The 17972-nt window shown below is 33.0% G+C and overlaps 1 protein-coding gene and 1 pseudogene across 2 annotated transcripts; one reads left to right on the plus strand and one right to left on the minus strand.

Annotated features, from left to right (window-relative positions):
• The first annotated feature begins 248 nt into the window (after nucleotides 1-248).
• On the plus strand, nucleotides 249-3569 carry LOC145588996 (uncharacterized; annotated as a pseudogene). Its single transcript, XR_014101626.1, has 2 exons — nucleotides 249-2918; nucleotides 3100-3569. The product of XR_014101626.1 is annotated as an uncharacterized LOC145588996 (transcript).
• A 9383-nt stretch (nucleotides 3570-12952) lies between these two features.
• Nucleotides 12953-17755, minus strand: LOC145587994 (E3 ubiquitin-protein ligase At1g63170-like). The gene is made up of 5 exons (XM_081644635.1): nucleotides 17549-17755; nucleotides 16060-16848; nucleotides 14158-14283; nucleotides 13790-14081; nucleotides 12953-13279 (listed from the first exon to the last, which is right to left on the minus strand). The coding sequence occupies exons 2-5, from the start codon at nucleotides 16701-16703 to the stop codon at nucleotides 13037-13039; spliced, it is 1305 nt and encodes a 434-aa protein (XP_081500761.1). The 5' UTR covers nucleotides 16704-16848; nucleotides 17549-17755; the 3' UTR covers nucleotides 12953-13036.
• Between the last annotated feature and the right edge of the window lie 217 nt (nucleotides 17756-17972).

Genomic DNA, 17972 nt, shown 5'->3' on the forward strand with positions numbered 1-17972 from the left:
GAAAGTTTCTCTCTTGGCATAAATAATGACTAATAATCCAATTAGTCAACACACGCCTACACATTATTGCATTACCCTAGTCAAGACTCAAGAGTCAACACTCGACATATTATTGTATCAATACTATACAATTACTCATCTTTTCTCCGTATTATACAGTTACCACCTTACCAAGCTAACCGTATCCGTGTATATATATATTCATGTAATCATATACTGACCTGAAAGTCTGAAACCATATATCAGTCATGAATCTCATCTTCTTCATTGTTGTTTTCATGTTCTATTTCTGTTTACCAAACTCATGCCTTACTTCTGCCAATTCTTCAGTAGACCGTCTCGCCCTCTTAGCAATCAAGTCTCAAATTACTAATGACTCTCAAGGTGTTCTGAATTCTTGGAACACCACCATTTCTATGTGTCAATGGAATGGTGTAACTTGTGATGCAACACCTTCACAACGAGTCGTTGGCTTACGACTTGTCTCCTATGGTTTAGTAGGAACCTTATCACCTTCTGTTGGAAACCTGAGTTTCCTTCAAAATCTGAGTCTGTCTAATAACAGTTTCCAAGGTCATATACCACCTCAAATTGGTAATCTTCTTAGTCTAAGGTCTCTAATTTTACAGAGGAACTCCTTTGAAGGAGAAGTTCCAGCCAATATATCTCAATGCTCGAAACTAGAGAGACTTAGTCTTGCAGGAAACCATTTAACAGGAAGCATTCCTCGTGAACTAGGCCGTCTGTCAAACTTGAATTACTTAATACTGCAGGAAAATCGATTCACAGGTGACCTCCTTAACACGGTTGTCACGAACATGACTTCCTTAAGCTGTTTGTCTGCAGCTGCCAATTCTTTTGAAGGAAGCATCCCTGACAACATTGGAAGTGTTTTAACAAATTTAGTTTACATTAGTCTTGCACAAAATAAGATTTCAGGTACCATTCCTTCGTCGTTTTACAACCTTTCATCTCTCTTTGTTGTTGATTTGGACCTTAATAGACTAGAAGGCACTCTTCCCTTTGATATTGGGTTTCGACTTCCTCAACTTACATACTTCAAAATAAGTGGCAACTTTTTCCATGGTACTCTTCCTCTGTCTCTTTCTGACCTTACTCAGCTTCAGGTTCTAGCAGTTTATTCTAACAATTTCACAGGAAAATTCATGTTTAGTGCTCGAGACATGCCCGATCTTAGAAGGCTAGATATCTCTTTGAACTATTTGGGGATGGGAGAACCTGATGATCTGAGTTTTGTACAAACTCTTGTTAACTGTAGTCAGTTAAGTCTGTTAGAATGTGGTTCTAACAGATTTGGTGGCATTCTGCCGCGCTTTCTAGGTAATCTTTCAACAGAAATTTCTGCGATAGATTTTCAACAAAACAATCTAACTGGAAGCATTCCAACTGAACTGTTCAACCTCATTAACTTACAGAGACTACAATTGTCAGACAATGAACTAACAGGACATCTTCCACTTGAGATTGAAAATCTTAGAAAATTAGAACACTTTTCCTGCAGTAACAATCACCTCATTGGAGATATTCCATATTCATTAGGAAATTTATCGCGGTTGAGTGAGTTATATACGGATAACAATAGCTTTGAAGGAACTATTCCCTCGAGTCTAGGAGAGTGCACAAATTTATTATACCTGACACTTTCAGGAAATAACCTCAGTGGGTCTGTATCTCCTCATCTGTTCCATGCTTCAATGTTACTCGAACTTCATTTGGATCAAAATCTTCTGCAAGGAGTCTTCCCTGTGGAGATTGGTCAGTTGAGGAATTTAGTGGTGTTAGATATAACAAGAAACGCGTTCTCAGGAAAGGTTCCATCTAGCCTTGCTAGTTGCTTTGGCCTTCTTGAACTTCAAATGGGAGAAAACTTCTTTACTGGTTCAATTCCTCAATCTTTCAAGTCTTTAACTAGTATCAAGTACTTAAATTTATCTCATAATAGACTGTCAGGCCAAATTCCGGATTTCCTGTCTAATTTTTCGTTAGAAGGATTAGATGTATCTTTTAATGATTTAGAGGGAGAGGTTCCGAGAAGAGGGGTTTTCACAAATACAAGTACTGTGACAACTTTGGGAAATAAAAAGCTTTGTGGAGGGATTCCTGAGATTCGTTTGCCAAGATGTTCAACCAATACTACCTTGGCAAGAGGGTCTAAAAGGAGAGGTAGACTGTCTGTTGCTGTGACCCTGATTATCGCGGTAGCTTCTTTAGTTGTTGGTGTGTCGATAATCTCAGCAATATATTTCCTGATGTGTATTAGGAATAAAAAGAGCAAGCTATCTCAGGGATCATTGTTGAATGTGAAGGAGCCTTTCTCAAAAGTATCTTATAATATGCTTCTGAAGGCAACTGACAGATTTTCGGAAGCAAACTTAATAGGTGCAGGCGGTTTTGGTTCTGTTTATAAAGGAGTCCTTGATCCAGAAAACAGCATGGTTGTAGCCATTAAGGTTATCAGCCTTGAACAGGAAGGCGCAAGAAAGAGTTTCATGGCAGAGTGTGAAGCATTGAAAAATATCCGTCATAGGAACCTACTTAAGATTGTCACTGCTTGCTCGAGTACAGACTTCCAAGGCAATGATTTTAAGGCATTAGTTTACGAGTTCATGCCAAATGGAAACCTTAAACAATGGATTCACATTGAACAGCATACGAAACCCCTGAGCCTCCTCCAAAGATTGAACATTGCCATCGATGTTGCTTGTGCACTTGATTATCTGCACAACAGTTGTGATGCTCCTATAATCCATTGTGACCTGAACCAAGCAACATTCTGCTTGACAGTGACATGGTTGCCCATGTCGGAGACTTTGGGTTAGCTACATTTCATTCGAATGCAAGCACATATAACAGCAGTTCAGTTGCAGTTAAAGGGACAACTGGATATGCTGCTCCAGGTAACTACACTATTTTTATTTTTTTTAAGGCCATTCTGTTCAATTTACACGAAAATTGAGTTCTGATATGCAAATTACTTCAGTTGAGTAAAAATCAGTAAAGAAAAACTTAAAGCATTTTTCATAAGTTATTATTAGTAGTTTTACTGATCTGACTTTTGAAACATTCTGTTTTGGATAGAGTACGGCCTAGGAAGCGTGGTATCAAAAGAAGGTGACATGTACAGCTATGGAATCGTGTTGATAGAGATGATGAGCAGTATATTTCCCACAAATAGGATGTTCGAGGGAGATTTAGACCTTCATAAGTATGCAAAATCAGCATTGTCTGACCAATTAACAGAGATTATCGACCCAAAGCTTTTTGATGATAATGTTGTTGCAAGCAATGGAAGTCAATATGTAGCTTTGGCAAGAAAAGACTGTTATGTTAAATGTGTATGGTCTCTCATTGACATCGGCGTGAAGTGTTCAGTAGAGTCACCTCAAGATCGAATCAGAATCGAGGATGCCTTTAGAGAGCTACAAGTAACACAGGAGATGTTCCTTAAAGAGCTAAGCGTCGTTGAAGCAATGCATTTTTAAGGTTTCTATGCTGCACTTATTGAAACTTCACGCTCTTACAGTCTGCAGGAACATTTGCTAGGTAGCTGAAAGATATGAGGCTCTTACATAAAAAAATAACAAAGCTCAAAGTGTTCTTGTTCTCAATTATGAACTTTGTTACTAAACAATTTAAGGATGTTTTTGTGATATTTTCTAGTTTTATAAGGCTAAATTTGATTTAAGATTGTCTTTTCAAGTTTTCTGAGACCAGAATTGGCTCTTAGGGGGAAAAAACACTACATCAGATCTTAAAAAAGATAGACTCGTTCGTTATTATTATATTGTAGTTACCAATTTCTTGGTTTTAGTGTAATAATTAGTCAAATATATTATAATCATCATGATTTTGAAAACTGACAATAAAATCATTTTTTCTGGACGAGAACTCTATTTTCCCCAATGCGTGGTTCCTACACCCAGGTGTACCATGCGCATGGTACACCTGTTTTAAAACGCAGTCAAAAGAACATGAAGCGCAGGTCTCAAAGCAAGTAAAAAAGGCAAAAAGAACATCGGTTTATAAGACAAAGAACATGGCCTTATAACTGAAAGAACACGAGAATGTAGGAGTATTTTCTTTTAAACTAAGAATATTAGTTGTTAAATGATCTTTATCCCGCTTTAATTGTCTTATGTTTTTATAAAAATTTAGTTACCCAAAATAATTCAAGATATATTTTTTTGATAATTTCAAATTCAAATTTGATTTCCAAAATTTTAACATCCAAATTACTACCAATTACTTTTGCATGCCCCCGATTTACAATAATTTTATTATACATCGAATATTTTTGCGAAAAGTGACCATTTTTCTCCACAAAAGTGACCCATATTTTCACAAAAGTGATCTTTTTTTTACAAAAGTGACCCTTTTTTTTTCTTCACAAAAGCGACCTTTTTTTTCACAAAAGTGGCCCTTTTTTTTCTTCACAAAAACAGAGTATCAAAATAAACAAAATAAACACAAAATGCAAAAGTTAACCCAATGGCTCTACTTTCATCCCGTATTTGTATCTCTCCTCAAAACTAAACATTTCCACCATTAACAAACCTTCAAATTCTCTCTCCGCTAGCAACACCGATAGCTGAAACCATCGCCGATTCCACCATTTCCGACCATCTCACCGAGCAAAGCGACGACGATGACGATGACGACGACTGTGCACTTCAAGCTTATTAACTGCGAAATTCTATTAAATAACAAAAATCAATAAATAAAAAAGGCAAAAACCTTTGAATCTCAAAATCAATAGAGATAAATCATGGAAGGAAATGAACTGCAGCAAAAAAGAAGAGAAGAGGAAGTAAGAGTGGAGAGAGAAAGTGAAAGAAGAAAGCATTCAAAGAAGATGAGAATCCAGAAAATGAAAAAGATAGGAAGAAGGTGCTCACGTGCGAGTCCAAAGAAGCTGATTTACAATAATGATATTGTAAACCGGATTTTAATAAATTTTTGTAAATTACTACAGCATATTTCATTCCCTTTCTTTTAAAAATTTTATAAAAGCATCGTTCATATTTTTTAACCAATTTTTTAAAATATTTGTGTTTGAAAGAACATGTGTAACCACTTGAGTAACCATGAATACATGATATACTTATATTTTTGTGTAATTATGGTCATGTGTAATTTTGTGTTCTATATATATTTTTATTATGTTCTTTATTAAAATACATGATATACTTTATATTTGTTTGTAACATGAATATTTTATTACTACTATTTTTATTCCATACGTCTACCTTTATGGCATATAATGATTTTTATTTGATCTTTTAATAAAATATTTTAAATGTCCATGTTTTTTTTATTGTAATTGTAGTGTACTTTCATTGTCATAAAATGCTTATTGCTTATAATGAAAATGTTCTTCAAATATAGTCCTTAGACCATACTTAAATTTAAACGGGTTAATTCAAATAATTATAATTTCTTCATGTTCTTTATTAATATTATGGATGTTCTTTGGATCTAAAAATCAATCATCAATAGATGATGTCCAAAAAGAATACCGTCGTCAATCTTCATGATCATGAATCAAAAACATACACAATTATTAAATGTTAATTAATATTGAAAAACATAGAATTAATAAATAATATTGAAGCTGAATATACTAATAACTAAAAATGACTATACAAACTAATTTTAAAATGACATATGCTATACCAAAAAAATGTACATCACTCAATACCTCAAATAACATATGAACCAAAATCAAAGAACATTAGGAATAAAATAAAGAACATAAGTGATGTAACACCAGAACATATATATAAGGAGTAAAACATCTTAGAAATTAAAACCCAAAAGAACATAAGAGTTTAAACAAAAAACATGAACATAGAAGAACATATCATTCAAATAAAAAGAATATTTTTCGTATTATTGAAACCTAAAGAACATTATACCTTAAAGAACATAGTTTGCATTGTAAAGAACATATAATTTGGATTCAAAGAACATATTAATCAAATTTAAAGAGCATATTCCATTATAATTAACAAAATGAATACAGATCAAACAAATGATAAAAAGAACATTCATCATAATTAGAAGAACTTCATCTTCAACCTCAGAAAATAATACAAATACAGTATTTTTAAAAAAAAAAATCCTTTTATTAAAATATCCATAAATTATGAATTTTAATAATAAAAAAAAATATCTCTTTTGATTATTAAAACCCACATCTTATGAAATTAAATAATTTAAAAGTGCATTATCATTATCATCAACATCATAATTATAATTATGAAATTTAAATAAGAAAAAAAAAGTAAAATGTACGTTACCTTCTCGTCATTTGATTACAAAATCCTCAAATTCATCATCAATATTATCAAAATCTTCATTGTCATATGTATTATCAACAGATTCACAATTTGAGTCATGTAGAAATTCAAACTAAGCTACCAAGCCATTGTAATTTCTCTCTCTACAAATTTGTCTCTGTAATCATCTCTGTATTTCAAAATTGTAATTTTATCTCACCAAAAATATAAAATATAATTCTGAAAACTATTAATGTGGAAAATAACTAACAAATCCCTAAAATTATGGAGAGAATTATTTTGATTTTTTTTTTATTAAAAGTCAAAAAATACTGTTATTTTCAGCAGGATACACCCTGGTGTACTATGTAGATTTCATATTTTCCCACAGCTGCAAAAAACCATAACAAAAGAAAATAAGAAATGCATCATTCCACATTACTGTGAGTCAAATATTTACAATAATTGACTTGATTATCTAGAGAACTAAAGCAAAATGATTTCAACAAAATGGTCAATTCTATTTTAAACAATTGAAAGTTGGCAACACAACAACGTTACAACGGCACAAAAATGATCACAAATAACATCAACTAAGAGACATTTACAAGGTTGTCAAGATATAATACGAGTAACATTGAAGAGAAGTTAATATTTGAATTGAGTGCATACAAAATTTGGTCCAAGGTGGAGATTGTTGGGTGTTATCCAACATTTCTAGGCCATTCATTGCCTGTTGGTGGAATGTATGTATGTACATGAATGGACTGTAAGTGGATTAATCAAGTAAGGTTAATTCTTGGTCATAATGCAAGAACATTCTAGAACATACTTGAAAGGAAATTGGAAGCGACTAAAAGTACGTAATGGCTCCTGAAATTTCTAGAACATTATAGTCACAAAAATTGTGAATGAAGTTCTAGAATTATCTAGCCATTTCTTTCCTCCACCATCTTCGTTCAAATATAAAAAATATTGGTGTTTGGACATCATTGTAGGAACAATCCACCAACATCCTCCAATATCACCCTAAGAATCCAATATCTTATACTGCACTATAAAAGTTTTTTCTATGTTATATTACAACTTTGAAAAAAATTAACATGGAAACCAAATAACTGATAAATTCACAAGATTTTTGTGATAATAACTCAACAGCTTTTGGCTTAAAAGCCTAACAAAGTTACATATTACCTAAATATACATCTAGCATATTGCATATTGCCTCAAATCACATAAATTTTATACTTTTGATACAAATAAAACAATTTCGCATTAACTTTTGACATGCAAAATAACTTATGTAGAAAAGGAAGCACATAAATTACTAACTGTGACAATGTACAGGTGGTAAAGGACATTATTCATGCCACCGATCTCTTTATTTTGTGTTGCATAATGTCGTTCAATAGTATACAACTAATTTACTGCATTCTGAACACGAACGTAAAAGTAATTAGCCAATGATGTGACCATCTGTAGGGCTTGAGTGTTATTGGCAAAGTTATACTAATCTAAGAAGCCTGTCATAATTTGTTAATGATACAAACAGTTGTACATCATTGAGGGAAATAAAGAAAAGTATGTATATCATCTATTGACTTTAAACTAACACACAATCTATACCTTGTGGATAGTGTAGTATGGTACATGAACCTTGTGGATGATTTTCTCGTAGAATCTGTATGTTTGATTATGAGTTCCTTTATACTTCCGCTTTATACTTCCGCTTTATTTTTAAAAATTAGTATTTAGGAACTAATACAATTCACTCCCTCTTAAAGTTATTCATTTGAATTATCAATTTTCCACATTGGAGGGATTGAAAAAAAACACATATGGTTTATCAAATTTCTGTATGAGATTGAAAGTCAACCTCATGAAATATTTACAATTACCACTAATACACACACCTAACAACTACTATATCATTAGTGTAATATATCATCTATTGACTTTAGACTAACACGCAATCCGTACCTTGTGGATAGTGTAGTATGGTGCCTGAAACTTGTGGATGATTTTCTTGTAAAATTTGTGTGTTTGATTTTGAGTTCCTTTATACTTCCGCTTTATTTTTAAAAATTAGTAACTTAGGAACTAATAAAATTCACTCCCTTTCGAATTTATTCATTTGAATTATCAATTTTCCGCATTGGTGAGATTAGCCTTAAGGAAAAAAAAAAAAAAAGCAAATGGTTTATCAAATTTCCTATATGAGATTGAAAGCCAATCTCAGGAATAATTATCCTCTATTTTCTTATTTTTAAGGGATGGTTGTAGAAGGGATATAAACACATCTTATTTTCACAAAACTATTTTTGTTAGAATAGAAAATCAAAATTAAATCAAATACATACCTTATCACGAGTTCCGAATAGTTTAAAGGGTTTTTTGTCAGAAACTACGTAATACAACCTAAAATTTGTGAGAAACTACCTAATAAAAAAAAAATATTGTAAGAAACTACCTTATAAAAGCTAAAATGTTGTAAGGTATTACCTTTGGCCAAATTTCCACCGTTAATCTAATTTTAAGGCGTTGACCTACCTCAAAACACCCCCGAAACCACCACAGAGGTTGCTTTTCAAGGTGGTAAGGTTATTTTTTAGGGTGGTTAGAAGGTATTCCGAGTTGGTGAGGGTACTTTAAAGTCGTATCGGCTTGGTGAAGGCAATTTCAAGTAGGTTGCATTGGCTTTGAGGTGAAAGCGGTGGTTTTGGGGTGTTTTGAGGTGGGTCAATGGTGAATTTCTGACGGAGGTAGTATTTTACAACAATTAAATTAGGTATTTTTTGACAAAAAGTCCTAGTTTAAACTATTCCTCTATGAAATGGAGATCGGAGGTATATCAACAATATTATCAAAAACGACAAGAGGAGGAAAAGTCAAAATCACATGCTTCAATCTGACATATAATATGCTTGTTTTTTAAAGTGTGAAAAGATTTGAAAATTTTCATCTCCTAAAATATAGGGATTCTATAGAAAAAATCAATGCATAATCAATGGCGAATCCAGCATTTTTTATAAGCGGTTTCAAAAGCATAAAAAAAATTATTCATGCATTATTCATAAATTAACAAATTGCGTGAAACTACATGTATTATATTGCATATCATTGACACATATATAATTATGTGTATTTTTTTAACAACTAAAATTATGTGTATCGATACAAAATAGATGATAAATAAATTATTTTTTAAATTTTAACAAATTTTTTTTAAAAAAAAAAAATCTAACTTTGACCTCAGATCTGGCTATGTGCGCAGTTGCACTCAAGTAATATCCTTCACCATAAATTGCAAAAATTAAGATATTTTAACTCTTTAACACGTTTACAATACGAAGTATTTCGATTTAGTGAACTATTGTGTGTAATTATCATCACTAAAATGATTAGTAACGAAATTAGCATTAATGGCATAACAATATTTATGCATGGTCATGTAGTCCTTCATCAAACTATTTCATCATCACACTATTATAGACTCATATAATTAATGATATGATATTAAAAATACACATATAATTAAATTCTTCCAGCCCTCTCTATCACTTAATTTACATAGCCATTACTAATTTCAAAAAGGTTAAATAACTAATAATATGAACTTGCATAATGGATAATATGGCACTTTTCTCTACTGTCACTAAATTAAGATAGATAATACTTATTATAGAAGGGTGACATTACTTTTATGGAAATCCTATTTAAACTTGCATAATTATTGATATGACATGAATTTACAACCATCGTTATTGTTGAATTCATTCATCCCCACCATATCACTTAATTTACATTGCCTTCGGAAAGGTAACATAACTCTTATGGACATTTTCTAACATATACATGACTATTAAATATTAATCCCATATAAAGAAAGTATATGGCATGTTCACGTAATCACATCACTTAAACTGTCAAACACAGATATTCATCACCCAAAAGTTGGTAAATCACTACTAAATCTATAGATTTATATGAACAGAATTTAAAAAAAAAAAAATCAAAAAAAAAAAAAAAACTCTAATTACATGGAACAGTTCCAAGCAAACAAAAATCAAATTTATCACAATCTAAAATTGCAACAAACTTAATCCATTATAGCAAAACAATTAATCATCTAAACCCACAAAATAATTTCCACAATAACTGTTAGAGATATGAGATATCGGAAAATATATGTGTGATATATTTTCCGTGTGTATCTTATTATGAGAATAATATATTTAATTTATTTATGTTAAGATAATATTTAGTGAATATATCATTAGGATATATAATATATCTTTTAGGAAGATTGTTTCCAATCTTATAAGCGTAGGTTTTGTATAAATACTCAACCTATTGATGAATAATAATCAAGTACAAGTAATACAAAGCCATTCTATTCACTCTTTCCCCTAATTTGTCATGATATCAAGAGCAGGTTAGATTTTGGGAGTGTTCACAAAAATCCCCCCCTGCCGGTGGGTTAGAAAACTAAACCCACCGGTGGGATAAACCATTAACCAAAATAATAGTATTTTTACTCTTTGACTCCCAAAGATGAAGATAGATTAAAAAAAGAAAAAAAAAAGTTTTCGGCTCTCTTGTGTGGTGAGACAAGATATATTTGGTTCTCCTTGTGCCGTGAGACAAGGTTTGTGACTTGATTCGAGCATGATTTTTGCTCCTTTGGATTTGAGTGTGATTTACTCTGAAAGACCAATAAGATATTTGAGTGTGGTTTACTCTGAATGACCGATAAGAGATTTGAGTGTGGTTTACTCTAAAAGACCAATAAGAGATTTGAGTGTGGTTTACTCTGAAAAACCAATATTTGATTGGAGCTCGATTTTGCTCTAGAAAAACCAAACTTGTTATATTTGCAGGTTCGAAAAGAACGACGTTCCTGTTTGTTTGATGATTGATGGGTTCGAAAAGATGACGTTCTCATCATTCTAAAAGAAGAAAAAAAAATGAAGGCGACATCAACAGAGTAATGCATCTCGATCGACTTCAACAAAGTGAAAAATTGATGAAGGCGACATCAACAGAGTATTGCAACTCGATCGACTTCAACAAAGTGAAAAATTGATGAAGGCGACATCAACAGAGTATTGCAACTCGATCGACTTCAACAAAGTGAGGAATTTCCAATCGCAACGTTCGTGTTACTGCCGTTACGATTGCGGGAGGGTGTTAGAGATATGAGATATCGGAAAATATATGTGATATATTTTTCATGTGTATCTTATTATGAGAATAATGTATTTAGATTTATTTATGTTAAGATAATATTTAGTGAATATATCATTAGGATATATAGTATATCTTTTAGGAAGATTGTTTCCAATCTTATAAACGTAGGTTTTATATAAATACTCAACCTATTGATGAATAATAATCAAGTACAAGTAATACAAAGCCATTCTATTCACTTTTTCCCCTAATTTGTCAATAACAATCAAACAATTGATAATAGGGGAGAATCGAGGCTTAAGAGTGTGTTTGGGTGAAAAGGACTTTGAAAGGTTGGAATTTGAAAGTGGTGGGCATCTTAATCCTCCAGCTACTTGTGTTAAAGCTGCTATTTTATTGTTACTGTTCTTTTGAGCTTCTTCTTTCTCTTCTTCCTCTGCTACTGACCTACTGTGATCATGTTAGAATTGTCTCAACATATAATTACCTAATATCAACTTGTTATAATTTTAACGATAATTAGAGATATTAACAATTAAATTTGTTCATTGGATTATGTAATAAAAGAAACTTGTCAACTAAAAAGCATGAAGACTAAAAAAACACAAGTATAAGGCTGTTTATAGTTGAAAGTTCTTTCAATTAGATTGTTCTTTTTTATTGATTGTTCTTTATGTTGGGTTGATAAGTTGATTGTTGTTTATGATCTTTTACTATTTATATGGGTATAATTGTTTTCCTCTATATGTTCATTTAATTGATCTATGTATTTTCAATTGTGTTCTTTACTCCATGTGTCCCTAAATATGACACAATTAAATCTGTGCACAAATGCTGATATATCAGTTTAATCTTATTTTTATATAATTAAATATTAATTAAAATTATTAAAAAAATTATATTATAAAACTTTATATTAATACCCATCTAACAATATATTTCATGATAAAATATGTTTTTATTACGTTAGTTAAAAAACTATAATCAAAGTTAACGTATGAATAGTGAAAAACAAGTTCAACATGTCAATTATTCTAAGACGGATGGAGTATATTTTATGTTCCATTATATTTTTCTGTCCTTTATATTATTGGTAAAGCATGATGTTGTAGTTCAGTGACATTAGTAGTGCCTGAACTTTACCTGAGGTATGATTGTACAAAGAAGGTCGCACAGCCTGGGTCTTCTTCAGGTATGAACGTACCCGAGCGCCTTAACCTTAGATGCAATGAGGTAACAGCAATGGTTAAGAAATTAGTTCATAGCAATAATGGCGATAGATGGAATTCCAGACTCTGCCTAGGCTCTCGTTAGCTGTCTGCAAACTTTCTTCAATCAACAAGAAATGACCATAAACTTTTGAATGTACGGATTGAGACAATTAAGTCGCATTTTCATAATGTAATCCAAGCTCATTCAATATATTCCAGACCAGTCTCTCTCTGTACTATTAATCACAAATGTTTATAAAGCTGAAAACTGGTCATAGTGAACTTTTCAAGAGAAGGAAGGTTGGTATTACATAATGTAGTATATAACATGTGACACTACGGATTATTGGAGGAGGTTAAACTGGGATCGCCTTCATCATCCACATTTTGTCGCATGCTGTTGTTTCGGCCAGATGACAAGGCCCTAGTTCTATCTTCACTGATCTCAAGCTTGCATAGAGGACATGAAGCATTGATTTTCAACCATTTGTCCACACACTCGGTGTGAAAGAGATGGGTGCAAGGCAGTTCCCTTAACTCGTCATTATCCACATAGGCTGCTAAGCAAATACAACAAAGCTGCATCGAAATTTATTTACGAGAGAGACAAACCATGAGTAGCTAATTTTAAGTTGAAAATTCACAAAACAGACAAGTTGCACAATTATTAGACAGAAAGAAGAATAGGAAGCATGAGCTCAAGGATGCAAAAGAAGAGGAACATGACATTAATCAGCTTTAGTAAAAATTTCCTTTTGGGTGCTACACAAGTACACACGATCAAGCTACAAGTGGTTTGTAAGTTTATGGGATCTAGAATGTTCACTGTGAACGATCACTGATCTGTGACCTTGTGGCATGGGTATGTAAAAATGTACTTTTATATCGATCCTAGTATTCCCATATGTATTCGTTCAAAAGATAAGAAAAAGAACATTTAACACATCCTGTCATTTAGTCTTCTATTGTCCCTCCATCACAGATGATTAGCAGATTACTTTAAGCTTTCTAATTCAATTTCTTTAACCCCAGCCATGATTATAAAATCATAAATGAAGAATTGATTGAAACAAATTACACGACACTTACTGCATCTTCTCCAGATATGACACACTCATTCTGAGCTCCATCAGCCAAAATGTCATCTTTGCTAGCCTTCAAGCATATCTGTTCATCATCAATGCTCCCATTTTTTCTTGACTTGAATTTGTAGGTTGGTAGAGCATCAATAGTTTCTATACTTGCTCCTCTGGGTTTTGAGAGATCTTCTCGAATACCCATTACTGAAATAATACAGGGAAAGCAGCAGAATATGGTAGCACATAATAGGAATGGCAGCGCATACCCAATGCAGCTGAAGGTAAGGAAAACTATACATAACCTGCATAGGGAACAAAGACTTAGTTCACATGAGGTATAATGTAGAAGATTAATGGAAACTAATCGAGGTTATGTACCTATACAGCTTTGGAGCTACTGAAGGAGAGGAATGTGCCCCAAAAATCCACACATTACCCACAACAAACCACACTGCAAAGAAGCAGTCCAAGGCCATCTTGAAGTGATCCACTACTCCATTGAGTCTGCAAAAGAAAAGTTTTCTTATTTAGTAATGACGAAATCATTTTATGTCAACTAACAAAGAATTTGACCAAACATCTTACCCAAGACATGGAAATTAATAGGCTACATATTCATCCTAGTTTAGATATTGGCCAGCTATTTTATTGACTGGATATCCTTATTCCCCACTCTGAGTTTTACTATTTCTTCATTCCTTTTTACTGTATCCATTTTACCATTAACATTCCCTTCACTTCGTGATGCATATGCCATAAAATAGTATTTGGCAATGATTAGAAACAAATTTCACTCCATGTATGCGCAACATAGGCTAGATTTAAGTCCTTACAACTCCACCCTATTGGAAGACCATAAGGGTAATAATCAACCTGAAGTTTTCAAGCTTTTGCAAGAGACAGTAATCTGGAAAAAAGATTTAGATTCACACATGAAAACAATCTTTTTTTAGTTCCAAGTTCTCTGAGTCTGCTTGACTACTATAAAAGTCAATCCACCAGAGGAAAGAGGTCTCCTTGAGTACTAAAATAATTAAATTGTTGCCTCTGTTAATTATTGTCTTTCAGCAGCGGAGTTATAATAAGGAAATAAAAAGAATTGGCGGTCACAGATATCCTTTTGAACTTCCTTCCTTACATCCATGATCTATCAGTGAATCCCTCCGACCCGGACCCACCACATACACTACTCCTTCAACCACAAAAGTGTTGAGCAATTTAGCCTTGATGTTTCAAAGCTTGGAGGGTCCGAAGTACATGCTAAAAATTTATCATGAACAGGTTTCATGAACTCAATAACTCAGCATCAGTAATCCTAGTTTTCTATAAATTTCAAATTTGAGTTTAAAACATGGAGAACATGGATGTTACACAAAACATCAGAATGGCATAGACTTCAAATGTTGCACACTGTAAATGGTTCGACTTATTCAGCAGTCAGCACACGATCATAGGCACCTATCTTAAGCACTAAACTCCAATCTACCAATTAGATCTTTAAGAAATTGGTATAGATTAACTACATCATCTCATATTGTGAGTGAACCCCCTCTGTAATTCTCTCATCATTGGAATCAACATCCAGTTAATTCCAAGTGACTAGTGCAGTCCAATTTATTCTTGCCCTCCCCTTGTTTTATAAGGGAAAATTTCTCTAACAAATAATGAAATAAAATGCACACATTCTTGTTGGATCTCATTAAGGACAGTCACTGTTTGGATTATTCAATGATAGAGAATTAGTCATTTTAAAACAAACAAAAAGACATACTGAAACAGTGAAACCTACATGCAGTAAAAGACTGAAACACTCAACAACAGCAAAGTTATACTTTCTAGAAAACTGAAAATTCCCTAAATAACAGAAAAATTAATGAAATGTTTTCTTCAAACTAGCCCTATTGCACTTGCTGTAGATTTTCCTCAGAGATTTTAGTCGTCAATAATTATAAACAATTTTGACTGGAATGCATGTAAGAGAAAAAGGAACTTTCAGTTAGAAGAAAGATTGCATCTAAGAACACATATGCTCTATTAACCAAATCAGAATGTTGCAGACCATATCATTTATGACAAGACATCAACAAAAAGATTTCATCATAACTGAGCTACTAACTCAATCAAATAGATGTTTACTCTTTTCTCTCCTCCTGATAAGCATCTTATGGCATGAAAGCAGCTAATATTCATAAAGAAACTACTCAAAACTAGACATACCATATGTTATAGCACTTGCCCAATCGGCCAGGACAGCCTTTTGAAATGAAAGAAATAGCTTACCGTACACTAATTCTTCGTCTCATTTGACTGTTTCTAGAAACTATACGTGAATTGTCATGGCTATTTACTTCTTGACTTAAAGGTGATGTGGAAACAGTAGCTTCAGCAGTGACACTCTCTGAGGAGCTATGATGTGCTTGAACTGAAAATCGATCACGATCACGACCACGGCTGCAATTGCGAAGACGCCAATAAAGAATAGGAAGTGTTGCAAGACAACCACATGCGTAGCCCACAACCCAAGCAAATAGCGGGGCATCTGAACTCTTATATCTTGACAAGGACAGAATAACTACAGAAGCAACAATTTGAGCTAGAGTGACAATCAGCTCAACTGAGATCCATAGACCAGAATTCAATGGGCTGGTGTAACCATAAGAATCACTTCTCCCCACATAAGAGGGGTTTCCAGAGCTATTTCTTCCAGAAGAAGACTGTGGTGAGTTGGTTTGTTGTGTACTACTCGAGGGTCTATCTACAGAATCATGAGATTCTGCTTGATTCGATATACTAGAAGAAGCATCATTAACAACAGCAATATCAATTACATGCTGATGACCTTCTTGATCTTCCAAACGCTCCATAAGTAAAGGGAACCGGTCTCTGGATGTCTCACTATGTAATGCCAGCAGGGGAATGCCCATCTAAATCTGAAAACAAAAGCGAGTAGGATGGGCGTAGCATAGAGAGCCCGGTATATTTATACTTGCTCTATGCCTTTCAATTTCTCTCCTTTTACAAGTAGAGTCGGCTTACGTTCTGCATCAGTCACCAGACATCACTGAACACCTAGCACCAGCAAAATATAGAACCTTCATTTTGCTTGAATAGCCAAACAAAGTCTAAAAGGACAGCAAATACAAGATCACAACTTCACAAGTGTTGTGGCAAATTGAAGAAATTGCAAATCTATTACTCAACCAGAATTTCACACACCAAACAAAAATTACTCTAAAAAAAACAAACAATTTCACATGTTCTCAAACAATATTTGCTTAAATAAGAGGTACCCATTTTCTATTTTCTGCAAATTTACAAGAATCCTCACTTTTTTTAACCTTGTTTTCCAGAAATCCAAATGGGGTTATTGCAGATCCATATATTAAGCAACAACTAAATCTCATTCCATAAATTAACATAAACCCCAATTTAATAAGAAAAAAATTCACTGAAAAGTTTCCAATTAAACCCAACAAAAAAACACAAAAATAATTCAATAAATCATTGTCTTATAAAACCCCATTACATAAATTCGAGCTATGCACAAACCCATCAGTGGGAAAGCACACAATTCCTGAGAAATTACAAATTTGATGAACTTCAAAAGTAAAAAAGTTGAGCTGAAACACTAAAAAAAGACATAATCCAAGCAAATTGTGCTAAATTAAGCAGAAGATACAGAATTAAATCAAGCAAGCAACACAGAAAGAAAAGTAATATACGCGCTAAAAAAAGTAGATAAAATCAGAGAAAATGATGGGAATCTTACAAATTTGGTCTGACAAGTTTCAGATTTCTGAGCTGATACTCATTCTGGGTAATTAAGCTTTTGCAAAATACGTAGCAGCTTTTGGTTTGAGTATTCCTACTTCACACTATGACGCAAAACATAGAAAAAGGGGCTGAATACAAGCTTAATAACGGTAGTAATATGTTTGTTAATGTTATCTTACCCAATTGCCTCAACCATAGAATTTAGGGTCTGTTATCATTGACTGAATTCAGCTGAATTGAACTAAACTGAAATGAATATTTTATAAGAGAAGGAAATTAGGAGCTGAACTGAACTGAACTGAACTGAACTGAATTGAGCTGAACTGAACTGAACTGAACTGAACTGAACTCAGCTGAACTGAACTGAACTGAATTTCAACGTAAGACAACAGGCCCTTAGTGTGCCCTATGTTAGTATG

Source organism: Chenopodium album, chromosome 17 (assembly GCF_948465745.1).
Source record: "Chenopodium album chromosome 17, dcCheAlbu1.1, whole genome shotgun sequence".
Lineage (NCBI taxonomy): Eukaryota > Viridiplantae > Streptophyta > Magnoliopsida > Caryophyllales > Amaranthaceae > Chenopodium > Chenopodium album.

What these genes read in the sequence shown, in the direction of transcription:
- LOC145587994 (XM_081644635.1), bottom strand. Translation starts at nt 16,703, where the DNA reads ATGGGCATTCCCCTGCTGGCATTACATAGTGAGACATCCAGAGACCGG. An exon ending in GTAGCTCCAAAGCTGTATAG is followed by an intron (nt 14,082 to 14,157) that starts GTACATAACCTC and finishes TTCCCTATGCAG; the next exon opens with GTTATGTATAGTTTTCCTTA. An exon ending in TCATATCTGGAGAAGATGCA is followed by an intron (nt 13,280 to 13,789) that starts GTAAGTGTCGTG and finishes ATTTCGATGCAG; the next exon opens with CTTTGTTGTATTTGCTTAGC.